Source organism: Podarcis pityusensis, assembly GCF_964106645.2.
Source record: "Podarcis pityusensis genome assembly, chromosome: 12".
NCBI classification, from domain to species: Eukaryota; Metazoa; Chordata; class Lepidosauria; order Squamata; family Lacertidae; genus Podarcis; species Podarcis pityusensis.
Window position 1 is genome coordinate 24,377,709 of NC_138037.1, and position 19,874 is coordinate 24,397,582.

Here is a 19,874-nt window from a genome sequence, read left to right on the forward strand (position 1 = left end):
AGGGCCTGAAAGTTTTGGAATTTCTATTCCAACACAACACAACACAACACAACACAACAGGCAGGAGACAGTGAGTCAGGCTGTGCATCCGCAGTGACCAGAGGAAGAAAGACTGCTAGGAGGAACACAGAGAGAAGAAACACCATGGTGTACCTGCAGAAGCAAAACCAGATACCTTCATCTGCCCTCCTGCAATAAAATATGTCTCTCCTGTATCGGTCTCTACAGCCATAGCAGGCACTGTAATGGTTTGAATTTACCTCCAAAGGCACACTCTTCCATTGTCTCCCAAGACAGATAGATGCCAACAACAAGAACTAAAGGTCAATATACAAACATGGTGGAAGTGCTATTGACTACATTATAGTCTCTCCTTCAGTATTGCCTTTTGTGAACACTTTTGAAGTGTTAGAATGAACAGAAATGGTTTGGTTTCTTTTGAGTGACAATAACAGCTTCATAACACAGAGAGTGGCCCTCTATATAATGGCTGTAAAAAATAATCAGGAGATCGGAATTAGATAAAATTGTGATAAATTGTTGTGATTCAGAGGTTTAATCTGAAATCAAGCTGGATTTGAGTTTGTTGGTGTCTCTGGAACTTTTCCCTCTTACATCATGAATGTTTGCAAATTGGATTTTTAAAAGGCAAAATAATATTAGAATTGGAGGTGTTAGATGCATAAGGGAAACTGTTTTAACGCTCAGGAATTTGGCAAAAGTCTTTGCAGATTTTTACATTATGAATGGATGTTTTGCATTATTTTATTAATACTATTGCTTAATACAAGTTTGTCATGGCTTTTGGCTAGAACAGTAAATTTATTCATTCATTCCCATGGCTGGAGTGACTGACCAGGATATTACAAGATAATTCAGAAGAATTAATTCAGGAAAAGAGGAAATGCTATATTTGAACATCTCAGCAGTGAGTAGTTCATTGGTGTGTCATAAGCTTCCTCTTTCTCTGCAATTGGGCGGGAGCCCCTCCAAATGCATTATACGTGTGTATAAGTGGGGTGAGTGGGTTGTGTATGTATGCTTTGGCCCTGACACTTTTAGACACTGATTGTTGTTCTAGAAACCCAGACCTTGAGCTCTCAGGTAAAAATATTTCCTCACCTATGAGGTATAAGACTATGTGGGTCTTTTACAGAGATGCAGCACAGAGTGCATTGCAGGTTATCAATATATTATCAATAAACAGGTTATCAGTTTCAGGTTATCAATATGTAGGATACTTTGACTATTCCTTATTCCATATTCTGGAAAGAAGGCATAAGAGTTAATAAAGTATGTTTGTCTGTGGATGATAATATTTTCCTATGGGCCTGGAAGTGTATGGGGAGCCTTGTTAACTGTTCTGTGTGGTACCTTTTAAGAATAACCAATTCAGGTTGCAATCCGGTATACACGATTTGTTTAATGCAGTGGGGTTTGCTTCTGAGTAAAGTATAGTTATTGTTGTATAAACCCACACAAGCCCATATAATGTTTAGTAGCCTTTTTAAAGGCATGTACTGCCCTAAATAGGCCTATTTGGAAAGGAAACTACATATACAAAGTTAGGTACTGAACCAGCAGAGCTGCAATTATGGAATTCCTTTTTTAAAAAATGAATAAATATGAGGATTGGATTCCCAGGAAGAGTGGAGGAGGGCTAGATGCACCCCATATTCTTCCTATAAAACCAGACAAGTGGGATTTTAGCTTTATGCATGGACACTGTACTGATTTAGGGAAAAATATTGTGCAATACCTTGGTTGCCAGAGGATATCAATGACAAGGTCCTTAGTTTTTCAAGTCAAGTCACCTTTAATTTATTATTTTTTTATTTCATAAAATGTATACACCTCTTGATTTTTTAAAAACCACAAAGTAGTTTACAAAATGGTAAAACAATAAAATCAAGGAGAAATCCCAACCATACTTAAAAACATACAAAAGTTAAAATACTACAACAGATTAAAATTACCTTAATTTGAATTTATTCTATTTAGAATATGTTTTTTTCTAAATAATAATTATGCATTCAGAGCATGCCACACAATGAATGTGGTGATAGAAAGGACCTCTGCATATGCATATGGTTACTTCTTGGAAATGAATTAATAATGCAATCCTACCCCTGACAATTCAGAAGTAATTCCTACTGAGCTCAATGAGACTTACTCCCACATTACAGCCTATCTCCCTCTTTATCATCCACAAGCACTTCTGAATCATTGTGAAGAACGATCTCACTGTCACGATAAAGAGAGTTTTCAAAGCTGCCAGTGGTTTGTTGTTTTCTACTTCTTCTTTTGTAGAAAATATAGAGTGCAGTACCCATGCCAAAGAGGATGAAGATAACCGGTAGAAGTACCTTTGCAACTCTGCCATGTTCTGATGCAGGAATATCTTCTTGTTCTGTGAATGGGGAAAGATGTATATATCACACACACACAAACTCACAAATAGAGAAACACACACACAAATAGACCCCCTTGTATGAAATGGAGGGATAGCTGGGTGGTGTTTGCAGCTCATAAGCATAGTGTGCCAAGAACTTACAGACCAATGAAATGGCCACATGGCTGGAGGGCACGGAGAGGGGATACAGAAGCAGAACAGATGTGGAGTCAGAAACATCTTGTCCCTTCTTAAAGAAAAGGGCTTTGGCAGGCTGTGAAGGAATCCAACGCAGCTGGAAAAAAAACTACAAAATGCCAAGGCAATGGTGTACCACCCCCCAGTTATTTTTGTACTACATCTTAAACAGAATACTATTCTGTTCTTTCATGTTCCATCTGAAATACTGTGAAATATTCCATTACACAACCCCCAATTCTCCGCTTCATAGTGGCAGTTCTGTACCAGAAAGGAGAGTCGTCACCCTTTTCCCCCAGTAGAGAGCTATAATGCCTCCACCTTTTCCCAGAAATTTCTCTCTTCAGCTTTGAACCAGAAGTTCTTTTCTCAGAATGTTTGGTGCAAGGCTCCGGATTGCAAGAATGCTTATAATTTTTCCTGAGTTCTTTTCACAAAACAGCCTTACCTGTCTTTTTTGTAGGTGCTTTAGTTGTCTCTTCAATAACTGTAAAACAAAAGATATGCTTATGTTCTCAGAACAGTAAGAAAGTTAGGTATGCAAATCATTATTTTTTATAAAAAAAGTAGCATAGATTATCAACAGAGTGAACCAGACTGAGGAATGAGAAGAAACTTAAGCAGCATGCCAGCAAGCACATCCTGGTGCCATTCCCATCTAGAACAAAAATGTAGGATTGGTCAACTGACATTTCATAGCTTGTCATAAGAAGATAAGAAGAATCTGCTGGATCAGGCCGATAGCCCGTCTAGTCCAGCATCCTCTTCTCACAGTGGCCAAACAGATGCCTGTGGGAAACCAGGAAGCAGGATTTGAGCACAAAAGCTCTCTCCCCTCCTGTGGTTTCCAGCAAATGAACAGAAGCATTGGTGCCTCCAACTGCAGTGGCAGAGCATAGCCACAGTGGCTAAAGAATACAACAAAAATACAGCTGAAGATTAGAAAAAAGGTTGGCATGTCCTCCCCCTACTCTGACTCTGGCTGGTACTGGTGTTATCTCTGATGGAGAACAAATAATAGGCAGTCTTGGTTTGGCAAGGAAACCAAGCTGGAAAGAAGCCTGGTTCACTCTCTGTGATGACTCCAAAGCTAAGGGGTTGGAGACACTCTCCCCTCCAAAACCTAACAGGTAAAAAAAACTGTTGGAGTTTTAATGCTGTGTGCACTTTCATCTTATGCCTCCAGTGATTTTCCTCCCAATGAAACAAAAACCAAAGGTATGTGATGGGACCTCTGGAATCCCCTAGTGCCTGAAAAATGTGTGTGTGATATATTTATCACACATTTATCCTTTTATTTTTCAAGCTTTGGGCCCTGACATATCACACCATGAAAATAATATGATTATGCACTTTAGACACTGCATTTGCTTTTGGGTGTGCTTCTTTCAATAAAAAAAAATCAATAAAGATATGTTACTATTTAAAAATGGGAGCCAAGTTTTAAATTTGAAGTGTTTAGTATAGTCACTTAATCCCTTTGCTTAGCAAGATCAGCGATGATGAGCTGAATTTTAAATATGTAAATGTGGAGACTACTAAATGCTCTTGCCTTTTGAGGAAAATGACAAATTTATGATATTTATCACACAGCAATTCTGGGGACTGAGAATGATTGTGGGAACCTTGACCATTAGATAAAATGTTAATAACCTTATTAGTTTTAAAAGACAGAATATTCTATAGTTAGTAGCAAATAATTAATAGACTTCAGCTTTGGTTCTACCTCCTCTCCTGCCATTTATTATTAGGGAGTATTTAGTTGGTTGGAAGTATCAGTAAAGTCTGTCAAAAGTTGAAAAAAGAATAGGAAGTGACAAGGAGTAGGAAAGACAAAATGCAGAGTATCAATTTGATGAAATGTGGCTTATGCTAGAAAAAGGATGACTGACAGTCTAGAAAGATTACCTAGTAAGAATGGGACTAGGTGGAATATTGTTAAAATGGCAAGAGAGAGAAAAGTCCCTTTCTGAAGTAACATGGAAGCCCCTTCCTTGGAGAGCTTTAGGAAGAAGGCAAATAAAGAAATGACAAGGATAAACTTCTAGTAGCATAATCTAGACAGAGAGCAATTAGAGCAGAGTGTCCTAAGACACTAACTTTAGACAAGTGACTCAATGTTCATCAGAATTATTGTGAAATGCAGCTGAATAGCCATTTCAGACTTACTTTTGCGTCTTTTACATATAAATCCCTTAGAGTATCCGCAGTGCTCCCTGGACCACTTCCCATTGTGGCTGTTCATGAGAATGCAGTTCTTATCACTATCACTGAAAATAGCTTGAGGATCAGGTGTGGACTCTTCAACTTTCCAGTTGACAAAATCCAGTGCAGTGTTATCTTGCCATATCCATTCTCCTAATTATAAAAGTAAAATAAATGGCATAAAGACTATCGAGAAAAAGAGTAGTGCTGCTGCACAACCCCTGGATTTGCATGAAGTCAGACCGGGAAAGAGCGAGAGGAAGGAAAGTGGCAGTTTACAACAGCAACATTTTGAGTAAAGCAGGAATGGGGAGACGTTTGGGGGAGAAAGGGAAATGGCAGTTGTAAATCATAGGGATGCCATATTTCCAAAAGTAAAAACCACGCCACCCTGGTTTGAGCGCAGTTTTCTGTATGACTTGCCTAAGATCCAGTACAAAGCGCTGCCTTTCAGAAATTCCCAGTAATGTCTGGGAAAATCTGGACATATGGCAGCCTTACCATAGCAGAGTTTGAGTAAAGCATGGATGGACAGAACTGACTGGGCAATGGTGCTTTAAAACAACAGCAAGGTTTGTGTAAAACAGGGATGAGGTGGAGGAACAGAGAGGAAATGGCAGGTTTATACCACGGCCAAGGTTTCAGTAAAGTGGGTAAGGGGGAAGCTAGGGAGGAAGATCTAGGGCAGTGTTTCCCAAACCTGGGACGTCAGCTGTTTTTGAACCACTATTCCCATCATCCCTAACCACTGGTTCTGCTAGCTAGCTAGGGATGATGGGAGTTGTAGTCCCAAAACAGCTGGAGACCCAAATTTGGGAAACACTGGTCTAGAGGGTTAATGTGGGGGGAATGGCTGGGGTGGGTGGGTGTTGATGAGTGGAGCAAGCAGGGGCACAGCCCCATGTATTATAAATAAATATTGAATGTTAAACCATTACCATCTATGTTTCTGAACAATCCTATCCAATAGTCAGCATGTTGGGATTGCTGAGTATGCTCCATCAAAAAGTTCAGTTCAGCTGAATCTTCTATAGAAATCAAGGTGCTACCTAGGAAACATCATACAAGTAAAGTAAGCTCATTTAAAAATTGCATTCCTGTTTTAAATTTTATTTATTCTTTTTAATTTATTTAAAATATTCCCATTTTAATATTGTTTTTTTTAAAATATAACTGTAACCCACCCTGAGTCCTTATGGTGATGGGTAGGTGACAAATCACCATCATATATGTATTAGACATGCACTGGTACAACTGACATGAGGTTTGATGGGACTCTTGACAGCCCTGGCAAGTGGTCCTTGGCAATAATGAAGTTGTCAGGAGTGTTGATGAAAACACCTGCCCCCAGGATGCAGGAATGGTGAGCTGGGTGGCAAAGTCCCTTTCTTAGTGAAGCCCTTTTTCCAGGCAGCAAGGACTCTGCTCACCTCATCACCCCTCTGTTTATCTCACACCCCTGGCCAATCTCTCTTCCTCTCACTTTACCTACGGGCAGGCATGTGCACTGCCAGCAGCAAAAAGTCAGCTTAGCAAGAAAGCACTGCTGCTGCCACACACCATTTTTGTTCCCCCACAGTGCTTCTCTGGCCCCAGTGGAGCAACCTTCTGTCTGGGCTCAGAGATACGGTGGAGGAAAGAAAATGGCGAGCCACAGCAAGTGGGGTTTCTGGCTACACTGACAATCCTGTATGCTTCAGGTGAGGACACATGGAGGGGAGCTGTCCTTCAAAGTGCTTGGATCATCAGCCAATGCCTGAGTGTCCTGATCCCTGATACCACGCCTGCATATCAGGTTGTCTAAATATTCTTTTAATAGTAAATCTTTCTGTTGCTGGATTCAGAGAGTAAGAAAGAAGCTGTTGTTTGCAGTGAGATCTCATGGGAGCCTCCCAGAGCCAGCATGAGAATTCTCCGCCTTGCATAAGGGGCAAGACACTCTCGGTGTGCTGGCTCTGGACAGGTAGGGGTGGTTGTGTGGGTGGTGGTTCCAGGGTTGTTCTGGCTTTACACGCAATCCCTAGAAACTAACCCCCCTATAAGTCTTCTGTACCTCCAGTGAGTTCAGAGAGATATGCCAGGTTTATTCCATTCTTGATTTATCATCACAGCAATCCTGGGAGATAAGTTTAAACTGAAAGGTGGGGATTGGCCCAAGAGCACCCAGTAAGCTTTGTGAGTGAGCAGGAATTTGAACCCCTGTCTCTCTGGTCAATGTCCAAGGCTGAAAGCCTGTACCCACTTACTTAGCTATAGGCCCCATTGAACTCGATGGGACATACTTCTGAATAGACATGCTAGGATATGTATAGGACTGCACTGCAACACTAACCGGTGTACAAACTGGCTTTGGACGCTAACTAGGAATCTTCTAGCATGGAAAAATCACGTTGTGATTTGAATCAAAATGACACCCACCTAACTGAGTACATTTGAAGGATGCATCTGGCCATCCATTTGAAGGCTGGTTGATTTGATAGCAATGAGCCCGAAAAGGAATCCAAGATCTCTGGTCCTCTTTTGAGTCAGGGCATTTCCCTGGGACTTGTGGAGGCTCAGTTGGGAGTTTACCTATTATGAAACAAATATTTTATTTTTTGAACAGGTATCTTAGAAACCCTTAAGTACCAGAGATATGCATAAGATTTGAACAAATCCAAAATCTTGAGGTGCACATGAGTATCTTGGAGGAATCCTGGAAATGTAGAAGGTGAAATGGAAGGTGAAACTCTGCAAATTTGCACATGTCAAAGAAGTCCCCCTAAAATAATAGGTTTATAGTTTCGAGTACTCCTGGATGCTTACTCACAGTAATGTCAAATGGGGCTTACTCCTAGGTAAATGTGTATAGAATTGCTGTCTTAAAACACATGCCTGAGTCTGTTCAGTTGCTAAGCATGGTTACCTAATGCTGGATTGTTTATTGCAACCTCTATTCTATTTTTGTTTGACTATTTATTATAGCCTGATGGTTTGAAAAGTAACATTTTATTCATTTGCTACGAAAGAGGCAGAAGTGTCAATAGTACATTTCTCAGCTTATAGTACAATAGTACATTTCTTTGCTTACCATGGTAGTGCTCACAGAAAGAGAGGTATGCTTCATTGCAAGTTCCGGTTTTCCAGTGACCATCAATGTCTAAATAGACACAGGCTAGTTTCTGCTTTGGCTCCCCAGGGGCCCAGTTTGTATATACCAGTCTCCAGTTGCTTATCCACTTATATTGCTCACCAGTCTGAAATCCAAATGCACAGTGGAATAACACATGCTGGCCTAGAGAAAGCTTTTAAGTTTATTTTCCATAACATGAACTCCAAAACATTTACTTTTCTTTCTCTTTCATTTTATTTATACACACATTTCATCATCCTTTAGGGGATGAAGTCTGAGGAGTAGTACTATATTTATGACGTCTGAAGTCATGAGTATGAAACAATTCTGAGCTATCAAAGGCAGGGGTGAAACTAGGCTTTGTTTCATCCAGGTTGGCACCCCCCCTGCACACGTGTTTGTGCACACACACACACACACACACACACACACACAGACATAGGCTGGGAGCCTGAATGGTGCCCCTCTAGAGGCTTCACCCTGGGCAAAAAACCTGGCTAACCCCTCTGTAGCTATGGCTCTGTCCAGGGATTTGGAGCACAATGTTTTCCATATGCTGGTGGCATGAAGCTCTAGCTCTTCATTCCATCTGAATCATGAGAAGCTGTGAAGGTGTTGGACAGGAGCCTGGAAGCAATAATGGGCTATGTGGGGGCCAATGAACTGAGGCTGAATCCTGATAAGATGAAGGTGCTGTGAAGGGGTGGTTCCTATGTCTGGGAATCAGGTGGATAACCTGTCCTGGAAGGGGTTGCTATCGCCCTACAGGAACATGGTCATAATTTGGGAGTGCTCCAGGATTCCTAACTGTTGCTGGCCTCTCAATTGGCTTCTTTGACTAGGAGAGCTTATGCCCACTTTATGTTTGCCAATCAGGTCCATTCTGGGACCTCCCACCTGGACTACTCTAATGTGCTCTATCTGTGGCTATCCTTGAAGCTACTGCAGAATGTGGCTGCTAGATTGGTAAGTGGGGCAGCCTGATGGGACAATGTGTGGGTCACTCATCCAGAAAGCACTGCATTGGCTGTCATTGACTTATGGGGCTTGATTAAGGTATTAGCATACCAAATCCTGAACATCTTGGGATCCAAGTACCTAAAATATCAGGAAGGAAGCACCTTCCTGAATATCTACCGCCAATCTACGATCAACGTAACAAACTTTTTATAAAAGAATGGAAATAGTTTATTAAATATTTACAGATAAATTGTAAACAGATAAGAACATTGGCAGGATTGTTATAAAACCCGCAGTTTTATAAGAGTATATATTTAAAGTAGATGAATGAGCAAATTAGGTTAATTTGAATATGCAGAAGATATTAAAAAATAAATTTAAGGAACTGTAGAGAGAAGGGGAAGGACGTCAAGTGATATATATATATGAGAATCCTGGTTGGTGTTGATCCAGTATGGTACCTAGTTTACTGTATTCATTATCAGTCAAGTATATAGCACATGACTCAGGACTTGTCAGAGATGTGAGCCTTTTGACACAAACCAAAGGTCAAGGGCTAAAAGGCTCTTGTCCTGAGGCTTGTCTCCCTATGAGAAGAGTTAGCCTAATGCACTCCTCTAAAGGGACTATGGAGGTTTCTAAGATATCCCATATGCAGAAAAGGCATTGTAGACAATGCAAGTCATCTATGCAACCTGTTGCCCCATCCCTCCTAAAGCAACATAGAAGTGATTGATTTCTCTTTCTGAGGGTGAAAAAGGAGTCAAGACTAAAAACTACTAAAGATCTTGCTGCCTGGGGTTGTGCTGCTGCACTGAGTGCAGAAGCCCCTTTACAGACTGGAAATTGTTATATTTCTGTTAAGATTTTGTGTACAGATAAAGTATAGGCACTGGAAATAGCTCATAGGTGACCCACAGACGATAACCAAAGCTTTTGTAATGCTTACCAAGGATATTGCTAATAAAGTCAGGTAATAAAAGCTATGTCTTTTCTATGTCCTTCTGAACACAAGCTCTTGATGTGGATATGTAGTACAGTATTATGTTAATGCATATCTTCTATATTTACCATATTGCTATTTAGGCCAATCCATGCAGGCTCTCCATATTTTAACACCCACAGCCATAGGAATGATTCAATGTAGGGATCCAAAATGCTGGCAAGCTCTGACTGTTCAGATTTACACTTTTTCCTGGCCTCTTCCCATGTCATTTTGGGGCTGCTTAGAGAGTAACTTCTATTCCCAAAAGGGGCATAACCAGAGGCTGGCATTGTTGTTTCAGAGTGTGATAATGCAGGATCTATAGGCAAGTAATCAAGAGAAAAGACAGAGATCAGTTTAGACTACACACACTTGACACTAAATTTCTGAATACTATTATTCCCTAAACATTTTAAATCTTGAAAATTGACATTTTAAATGCCAGCTATAACACTTCGTCAAGTTTTCTTCAAAAACATATATGGATGAGGCCACAGAATACATTTAATTTACAATCACAAAAGCAGCAAACAAAATACCTAAAATGTAGTCAACATGACTATTAACAACAACAACCCCCCCCCCATTTCTTTCCAGAGAGGTCAAGAATCTGTTCTGTAATTAGCTTCCTATCCACCATCATTCTCAGGTGACAAAACCTCAGTTCAGTCATTAAAGCTGGCAATCAGCTTTTAATTTTTTTTTACCAGAACAGAAAACTGGAGTTAGACTCTATAATGCAATCAGCATTAAACACTGTTTTCTGTTCCTTCTCTTCTAAAAAAGCATACCAGTGTTTCTTTGGCAGATGTAGCTTTTCTTAGCAGAACATGGCCCATCTCTCCAATATCCTGCCAGCTTTTCAGGCTCCTTCATCATAAAAATGCAGTCCTCCTAAGAAATAAAAGTATAACAAAGGGACAAGTAACACAGTAGCTATTTATACAATGTAGGGGCCAATCCGTTTGTACTTGAAACTTTCCTTTTATACTCTTGACCCGAAACTCCCTGGAACTCAGTTCCGGCACCTCTCAGATGGGTGCCATTGCCATTATAAGAGAACAAGGGAAGTGTTCATGGTGGGTTCCGGCACCTCTTTTTCTAGAAAAATAGCACTGCTCTTGACAAATATCAGACTCCACAATCACCCAATCAGAGATAGTGGCAAGAATAAACCCAGACTACAAGTGCAGTGTGCATCTGTCCGCGCAAGGCTTCCTATCTCTGGATCCTATTCAGGAGTAGGAATCAGTAGCTGATATGTGCTCTAGATCAGGGATTAGCTGATGCTTCCTGGAAGTGGAGTAGGATAGCAGACCAGTTATACAACTGGTTAGGTGTTGCCTAACTGTTACTTTACATACTTGCTGCTTTGTTTGAGACAGCTGGCTCTAAAAATAAACAAAGGAGACACCAGCCAGAGATTGAATGGGGAATTGGTACAGAAATGGGGTGCTAACACTGAAGGTTCTCTGAACATGTAGTTTCACTGCAGGAATGGAATATAGAAAATATTTCTTGTTTCTGGGGTAAAAATGATGAAAGCCTTTGCAGGCAGGACTTACACCATAACCTGGAAAACCTTTGGCCCAGTTTGTGTAGTGGACTCCACTTCCATCTGTCCATACAAACATGCGCTCAATATTAATATCATTCAGTCCAATCCAAGGATCAGTTGCAGCACTTTTTAAATGCACCGTGAGGAATGCTAAATAAAAACAATGACACATTTTTTTCAAAAAGGATTTGGCAAATGTATGCCCTTCACCTATAAGTGTGATATAGTGCATCATAATGTGATCTAGTTGTAGTTTGGGTTCATGTTGTATCATCATCATCAAAACACATTTGATTAATGCAAGAATTGCCAGTGTGCTGGCCTTCAGATGCTGTTGGACTAAATCTTCCGCCTTTCCTGACCACTGGCTATGCTGCCTGGGGCTTAATGGAGTTACAGTCTCACAAAGTGTGGTGGACATCACATTGGCTACCCTGTTTTCATAATAACAAAAAGGGCCACTGAATCCAGCACACCACATTCTGTACCTGGATAAAGCATTAATAGGCCACCCTTACAATAAACAAGCTTTTTCCCAGCTTAAGGGTTTAGATCTGAACTGAGAAGATGTTTGGTGAAGTGAGGTTTTGCCTTTTCTAAGATTTAGAATCATCACCCATTTTCCTTTCTTTCCCCCCAATATAATTTTATTGAATTTCACAAATTAACTTCAAATTAAATACATTGTTTCATATATTGACTCCCCATCGCCACAGTATTTTTATTCAAACTATTTTCTACCGCATTCTGTATCAAATTCTCATCTATTACCAAAATCCCTCTGATACAATTACTTTATCATTTTTCTTCTGCTGTTTCTATCTCAAATCCTGCCATCAATTTCATTTCTTTGTAATGCTTTTCCAAATAGTCCCTCCATTTTCTTTTCAAAATGATGGACAACAAATTATTTCCCTCAGACTGACAATATACATATTAATTAAGACTCATTATCTTATCAATATAAGCATTGTTGCTCGCCAAATATAGTCCATGTACAAAATTATGCTTTGGAAGACAATAAAATTGGAGTGGGTAGCTTAATTTTGGCTATCAGACTAATTTCGTATGGGTGATGGGAAAGGGGAAATGGTGGCAGAGAAGTGGGCAGGGAGGAAAGGGTTGGGAGAGAGAAAGGGTGCCCTGGCCACTTTTGCCTTCAGCTCTACCCATTGACAGTATGCAGCCCCTGTGGAGGTAACGCTCCACTTGTGCTGAGACACACCTCGTACCTGGCATGCAACAGTGTGCAAAGGAGCCTTGCACCCACGCTCCATGAACTTGTGGCCTCTTGGCAAGTAGACAGGGTTTCCCCCCTGACCTTTTGTCCTTTCATATGATCTGTTTACTGGACAGAACGCTTGGCTAAAGCATAACAAGGAACACAGACGCAATCCACTTTCACAACGCCTACGGGAAACACCTGCTGACATGTGTATTAGCTAATGCTTAGAATGCTTAGATGGAATATGTTAAAGTTCAGGGTGGTTTCACTACTGTATTTTATCTAATAAAAAGAGGCTCTGCAAGGCTTGCTTTTCAGCTTGCTTCTGCACAGCTCACTTGCATCCAACCTTCTGTCGTCCTCGTTATTCCTGCAGCCCCTAATGGATGGCCCCTCAAGCAAATACAGCTCTCAACAGGTAAAATTTTTCCCACCCCAGCTATTGATCTTGCCTATTAAATCTCTTTTAACTGCTATTAAAATAGCAGTCACTCTTTCGCAAGTTCCCCAAGTATTATCCAACTGCAGCCACCAAATGCATTATACAGAATAACTACGGGGTCATTTTATTCTTCTTGCACTTGTCTTGTGGGAATCTTTGCAGAGTAGATTCTTCCTGTGCTACTTGGGGAAATCATAAAATCATAGAATTGTAGAGTTGGAAGGGACCTCCAACCTTCTGCAATGCAGGAATCTTTTGCCCAACGTGAGACTTTTGAACCCACAACCCTGAGATTAAGAATCTCATGATATACCAACTGAGCTGTCCCTGAGGTCTACAGCCATGTGGAAGGAGCTGGTAATATGCACTGCTGCATCACTGCCCTGGTTTCCAGCCCCCCCCCCCCATGTGGCCTGAAGTTTCTCAAGCCACCTGAGGAGTAAGGTGCCACAAAGGAGCCATTTCTAACCCTTCTTCTGGCACAAACGTAACTTGAGTCGAGGCTCTTGGACTTTTAACATGTCAAGTCTATATGAACAATCTGTTTTAAAAGAACTGACTGCACCTTGTGTAGCTTTGTTTGGTATAGTTGCCAGATTTCCTCCTAGATTCTTGCAAGTGGTTCGTGCATAGGACCAGTTTTTTCTCTCTTCATTAAGACCAAATAGCTGGAAGCACTGTAGGGGGAAATAACAACTCTCCAAAATTCCATACATGATGTAATGGGTAATGAAAGTAGCAATCATGAAACGGTATTGAGCAAATAGACAGGGGTAATTTTGCTTGGCTTTAAAGAGCAGTCCTACCCCATAGGATTTGCTGGTTAGAAGGAGATTAGGATGGGGTGGAAAATGGGGCAGAGGAAGGAACTGGGGAGAACATCCACCTTGGTAGCTACAGTTGTTAATTTGAGCTTTTAAAATATCCCCCCTTTAATCAAAAATTTTAACTATTCAGATACAGATTTTATTTTTTGTATTTACTATTCTAACACAATAGTCCTTTTCAGTTCTTAGTGGAGAAGAAGAATGTGACAACATAATGACAAGCTGTGCCTCCTGGTCTACGTGCCTCTTTATTTTAAGCTCTATACAGAACACCTGAGTAAGACATGGAGGGCAACCTCTGCATGTTCAGCAGCTCTGGGGAAAGTATTCACTGTATGCACTAATACTACCCGAAAAGGACTAGTATGCCAAGCAATTTGTAATGACTACACTAGTTACCTTTTTATCAAAGAAAAGCCATCCTTCAGCACAGCCTCCAAGAGGCACAGGCAACGTGGGAGCAACAGATGAACGGACAGAACTGTTATGCCTTTCACATACAAATCTGTCCTCAGCACCACAATTGATATCGTTCCATAAACCTAAACAGAGAGTTATTAAATCACTCGCAAACTGAAAAGGGCAAGCAGTCCTTCAGGTACACAGTACAAATGAATGCTTGAGAATAACAAAGAGCAGCGGCAGCAACTTATTCCATATTGGAAGAAAATGGGACAATCAGGGGTGGGGCACCCAGTGCGGGGGGGGGCACCCTGCTGGGATCGCGCTGCCGGGGGCGGGGTGCTCCCCCCGCACTCCTCTTCCTCCGCCAGTGGGGACAATGTGTAGATGGAATAAGCAAGCAGTTGTTCACAATACAAACTGCTTAAAGTCCCAAAGTTATTAAAATAGCATTGAAACAGTGTAGTATATCCCCAAATCTCTCTTGCTGTATAAAGTTGCTCATGTAGCATCCTTAAAAACTTTTAATACCATGTCATATTTTTTAAAAAGGCAATTCAAGAGCTGTAAAATAATGAATTTTCCCTCCCAAACAATGTATATTTATGGATGGAATAGTCATTGCAACTATAGATTCAGGATTTATCCACACTTGCCTTTCCTCCCTGCTTCCAGGCACAGTCTGCACTTTAAAGCTCCATGTCCGAGTGCTCTTTCTTTTTTTCTTTCTTTCTTTTGCCTTGGAGCTTTCTCCATGAAAACCCACTCTTTAAATCTCAATCGGAGCAAACAGCAATCTGCGGAAAACCCAAATTGCTGTTTGTTGCGCTTCAGTTTTAAAAAGTGGGTTTTTGCAGTGAAAGCTCTGGGACATGGAGCTTTAAAGACAGGACTGTACCTGGAAAGAGGGGGGCAACAGGTAAGTCCAGATAAGCCAGATAAGTGTTGTACTTGTTCTGTATTAATCCCTTTCCCCATCCTCAAACACAGTTTCTCAATATTTTTGTTTTAATGGTAGTATTTTATTCTACTTACCTGTGCTGTAATACATGACCACACAGTTTTCGTCATCATTTGCAAAGTTGGGTTCATTAGGTGCCCAGGCTGCATAAGTCACTGGAGTTCCATCCAACCAGCTAGAGAAAATGATACGACAGTATTGTACAGAACAATGTAATTGTCCTTTATTTTGCATATTTCCACAATGTTTTTTGCTGTTTGTGGGCTTTTTTAGTCAAGGGAACAGCAGGTCTAGAAAACATTTTACTGTTGAACCTTGCAGGTCAGCATTAAGTTGGCAGCATTAAAAATATCCAGCAAAATTACGGAAGTAATGTAATCAGAATGACTAGGAAAACAATCCTAATCTTGAAAGACTGAGGTGCTGTTAAAGAGGAGCGAATTGCCAGTTATTTTCTTTACTAATAATTTTGTATCACCATGCCAGGAAGCATTTGGAATTTCTGCCTGAGGCAAGGAAACATCTTCTTTGAGATAATGCATTAAGACTTTGCTTCAAATAATGTTAACAGATAGAATTATGAACAGCTCATTTATTAGGGTTAACAGAATTGGTGGTGAGGCTTTAGCCCTGGCCCAGCCCTATCCTCAAAAATGAATTAGTAGTAGTAGTAGTAATAGTAATGATGATGATGTGCCCAATGACTGACAGGTAGTGAAGTATGGGTTCTTACAGTTACTGGGGCAGTTCATTTTAATTAGAAGAAAATGAAATGCTTGTATTTTATAGGTGGAATGTAACATTCATAGTTGAGAAATGATCAAATTGGTTCTTAATTTACACACATTAAAAAAAAAACCTCATTTACAACTGCAACCTTAATGTCCTGATTGGGGAGGGGGGCAGTAGTGAAGGAGAACAGCAGTTGGCTCATGCAGGAGAAGAGGAGCGAGGTTGGACATGCCTTCACATTGCTCCTTTGCTGGCCTGAATGGAAGAAAGGCCAGGTATGTCAGGTGTGGGTACAACTATCAGCTGGAAAGCACTCTTAGTCTCTTCTAGTGCCATCCCAAAGGGCTATAGTTGGGAGATGGGGAATGTCATTGCTCCAACATTCAGAGCATGGCTGGGAGGAAAACAGAAGACAGACATAACTGGAGACACACCACACTCAAGGAACATAAAACAACTGTAGGAGTCAGGCAGATAGGAGGGTGATACCCTCTTCCTCAGTGCATAAAAAGAAAGTTCACAGGGGGAGAGCACCCCGAGACCTAATACAGCCTAGAGAGACAAGGAAGTGGTGACAGCCTAGTAAATGGTATTCTCCACAGTTTGGGGGTACATTGTGGGACTAAGAAGGTGTTGGATCCATAGGATCCAAGCCTTCCCCATGTTCATTTTCCAGCCATGCCAAAATTGGGGCTTTCATGTTATTAGGCTGTGAGATTTTATGAGGTGGTGAGGAGAAGGTTACTGACATTAAAGCTTCCTCTCCCTGGTCATGGAGGGAAATCTGAAGTTTCATGTAGCCTCCAGGACACCATTACAGGGAACAGGACTGTAGGGCAACCTCTGTATTTGGAAGAGTCCTAAATTTCCTTTAGAGATCAGCTGTGGAGGGGGAAAAATATTATAGCTTAGATTAATTAATATTAGCTTAGTTACTTAGGAGAAACTTAGATTTACAATTTTGTTAAAAATCTGAATTCCACTTCTAATTTTTCTTCTTCACTTACCCGAACTTTCTATCAAGACCCAATATTAAGCCAATGTGAATGTTCTTGTAACTTCCATAAAGCTTGTTCTACAACATACAAAGGAAAAATTGGAAGTAAATGAAACAATATAGTATTCAGAGGCAGAGCAATGTAGGCTATTCCATAGGAAGTGCAGAATTCATAAATCAGGCAATACAGAAAGGTTTGTAATGATGAGCACAGCATCTGTGCTTTTTACAAACTTCATTAAAGGTTTCCGGTTAAGATAAATTAAAACATGCCAGCTAAAATTAAACTAAGCATGGAAGAAAATTTTGCATCATGTTGTAATATACTAATGTAGGGCTGATTTAAGCTGGTTTATTAAAGATTTTTAGTTCTATGTAAGCATTACAGTGCAACTCACACAATCAGCTTTCATGCCAGAATTCTACGCACTGTTTCCCATCTCACTCTTCCACTTAGTGAATTGCACTTTTTTGGTTTTTTAACTGAGGTGAGGAGAGGGAGGGGAAAAATTAAACAATGAATGTAAGAACCCTGAATGTCTGGAATCCTGATTACACAGAGACATTTTTCAGCACTTTTCTCATGAGTAAAGCATGAATTTGTGATGACTAGTGGAGTGAGTGGATGATACATTCTTTTTGAAACTTGGAAAGCCTCACTTACCTGTTAGTGCCGGATGCTACAGGGAAAGTATATGGCCACAGAAAGTCAAAGTCCTTTAGGTTGCAATTTTCTACACACTTACTTGGAAGTAAAACCCATTAGATTCAACTAGGCTTATGTCTCAGCAGACCCAGCTATATTTGATTAGGAAAGCATATGTTCCAATTATTTCTTACATATTTCCACAAAAACTTTTGTTCGCTTTCTCTTTCAATGACCGCAAGATCTCCACCATGCTTCTTGCAGTATGCTCGAGCTCTTTCTGCAGACGCTGTTTCATTACTGAAATAGTACTCATTGCCCTCATACAAGATCCAGCCATTTTCAATTCTTTTGAATGAATATTCTGTAACAGAAGAAGTATTAAATTTCATTTAACATATTTCTTAATTATTCCGCATCAAAAGATTTCAGAGTGGTATTCAAACATGTGAGTAGCTTTAAATCACCCAGCCAGCAATTCTCCAGTATTTCAGGAACGAATCTTTCAATCCCTACCTGAAGATGCTGAGGACAGAACCTGTGGCTTTCTGCATGCAAAGGATCCAGTTGAATGTAGCCAATTTGAGGAGCGAGAAATCCCAAGCCAGAGAATATCTACCATGGGATCCTCATGACAGAACTGTCAGTGGCCAAAGAGAATCACTGGGGCTGCCTCTTCCCCACTTTCCATTAGATTACAAAAGACCTCTTTGTTCTGAGGGAAAGCAGAAACTGGGAAGCTGAGGCCAGGGAGCAAACATATCTTTGGCTCCTGACAGACCCCCCCAATAGCCTGAAAGACCTGTTAAGGCAGTTCCACCCCTGCTTTCCATGGTGCTGCTTAAGATGGACCTGTGTGAGCTGAGGAAAAGTGAAATCACCCAACATACCGAAATGATTGCTTGGCTCCGGTTTTAGTGACACCCCTGAAAAACCAAACACATATTAATTATATCATAGTGAATTTTATTGCATTACGTTATTTCATACAAACAGGAGTTTGTAAAAATGAAGGTGTTATTTGTACATTTCCAGGGCACAATTAACAACCTAATGCAGAGGAACTATCAGCAAATACCGATATTCACCATGGTGTACATGGCTCAGGTTCCTTGTTCTAATTGAAATGGAGTTCTTTACATCTCAGCATGAAAGCCAAGGATATTAACCCTGCAACAATCATTATGAAGGCTAAATGTGTTTCACATTTCTCATTTTTAATCTCTTCTCAAAAGGCAAAAGGTTAATAATCATGTTTTTAAAAAATCAGGTTTCAGCAGTGCAGCAGATGAAGGCCCTGTTGGCTTTGTTTAATGAACCTGTTGTAAATGAAGAGGAATCTTACCTCTCTTTATTTGGCAAATCCAATTCAGAAAATGCTCACACCAGGAAGGTTTCCACCACGAATAAAACGAAGCCACTCCTCTGCATCCCATGTCTTTATCTCTTAAAACTTGATAGAGAAAGCTCCTCTCTTCGTAGTTTAGCTACAGTAGGAATAAAGTTTTCTTACTCGTTTTCTTTCTAAGAATCATCAAGGGTAATATATAGAAAAGGAGAGACTTAAAGCATCAGTTTTTGTTTTTTGTTTTTTTAAATAAATTTTTATTGATTTTCCAAACACAAAATAAAAAAAAACAAACAATACACAATACACAGACATACAAACATATAAACATGTATAATTTCATAACCATTTTTTCATGAGCCTTACTTTCCGGACTTCCCCATACCTCCCCTTTTCTGCATCCTTGTTTTATATTTGTTCAGCAACTCCTCAGTCAAAATTATTCAATTCAATTTCTTTTAAGTTCTTCTAATATTATTAATTACAGCTGCAATTCTCTGTTTCCCAACCCCTTGACATTTTAACATTCCTGAATTTTACAACAAGTTCTAAGATAAACTTTGAATTTCTTCCAGTCTTCTTCCATTGTCTCTTTCCCCTGGTCACGGATTCTGCCAGTCAACTCCGCCAGTCCCATGTAGTCGATCACCTTCGTTTGCCATTCTTCCAGTGTGGGTAGTTGTTGTGTCTTCCAATACTTTGCTAGAAGAATCCTTGCTGCTGTGGTCGCATACATAAAAAACGTCCTGTCCTTCCTTCTCACCAATTGGCCGACGATGCCCAGGAGAAAAGCCTCAGGTTTTTTAGGGAAGGTCCATTTAAGAACCTTCTTAATTTCATTATAGATCATTTCCCAAAAAGCTTTTATCCTCGGGCAGTAAAGC

The 19,874-nt window shown here is 40.3% G+C and overlaps 1 protein-coding gene across 2 annotated transcripts in view; it reads right to left on the reverse strand.

Moving 5' to 3' along the window:
* Positions 1-1,796: 1,796 nt before the first annotated feature.
* LOC308459250 (macrophage mannose receptor 1-like) overlaps positions 1,797-19,874 on the reverse strand; it is a 100,659-nt gene continuing 82,581 nt past the window's right edge. For both annotated transcript variants that reach the window (XM_080974384.1, XM_080974383.1), the window contains exons 15-30: positions 18,988-19,129; positions 18,533-18,568; positions 17,837-18,006; positions 17,007-17,074; positions 15,342-15,442; positions 14,304-14,446; positions 13,643-13,754; positions 11,418-11,560; positions 10,644-10,746; positions 9,939-10,171; positions 7,866-8,031; positions 7,214-7,366; positions 5,734-5,844; positions 4,760-4,948; positions 3,039-3,077; positions 1,797-2,410 (exon numbers count right to left, since the gene is read on the reverse strand). In XM_080974384.1, coding sequence (XP_080830510.1) covers positions 2,181-2,410; positions 3,039-3,077; positions 4,760-4,948; positions 5,734-5,844; positions 7,214-7,366; positions 7,866-8,031; positions 9,939-10,171; positions 10,644-10,746; positions 11,418-11,560; positions 13,643-13,754; positions 14,304-14,446; positions 15,342-15,442; positions 17,007-17,074; positions 17,837-18,006; positions 18,533-18,568; positions 18,988-19,129 — 2,139 coding nt within the window. In that variant the 3' untranslated portion in view covers positions 1,797-2,180. The remainder of the gene's footprint in view (positions 2,411-3,038; positions 3,078-4,759; positions 4,949-5,733; positions 5,845-7,213; positions 7,367-7,865; positions 8,032-9,938; positions 10,172-10,643; positions 10,747-11,417; positions 11,561-13,642; positions 13,755-14,303; positions 14,447-15,341; positions 15,443-17,006; positions 17,075-17,836; positions 18,007-18,532; positions 18,569-18,987; positions 19,130-19,874) is intronic.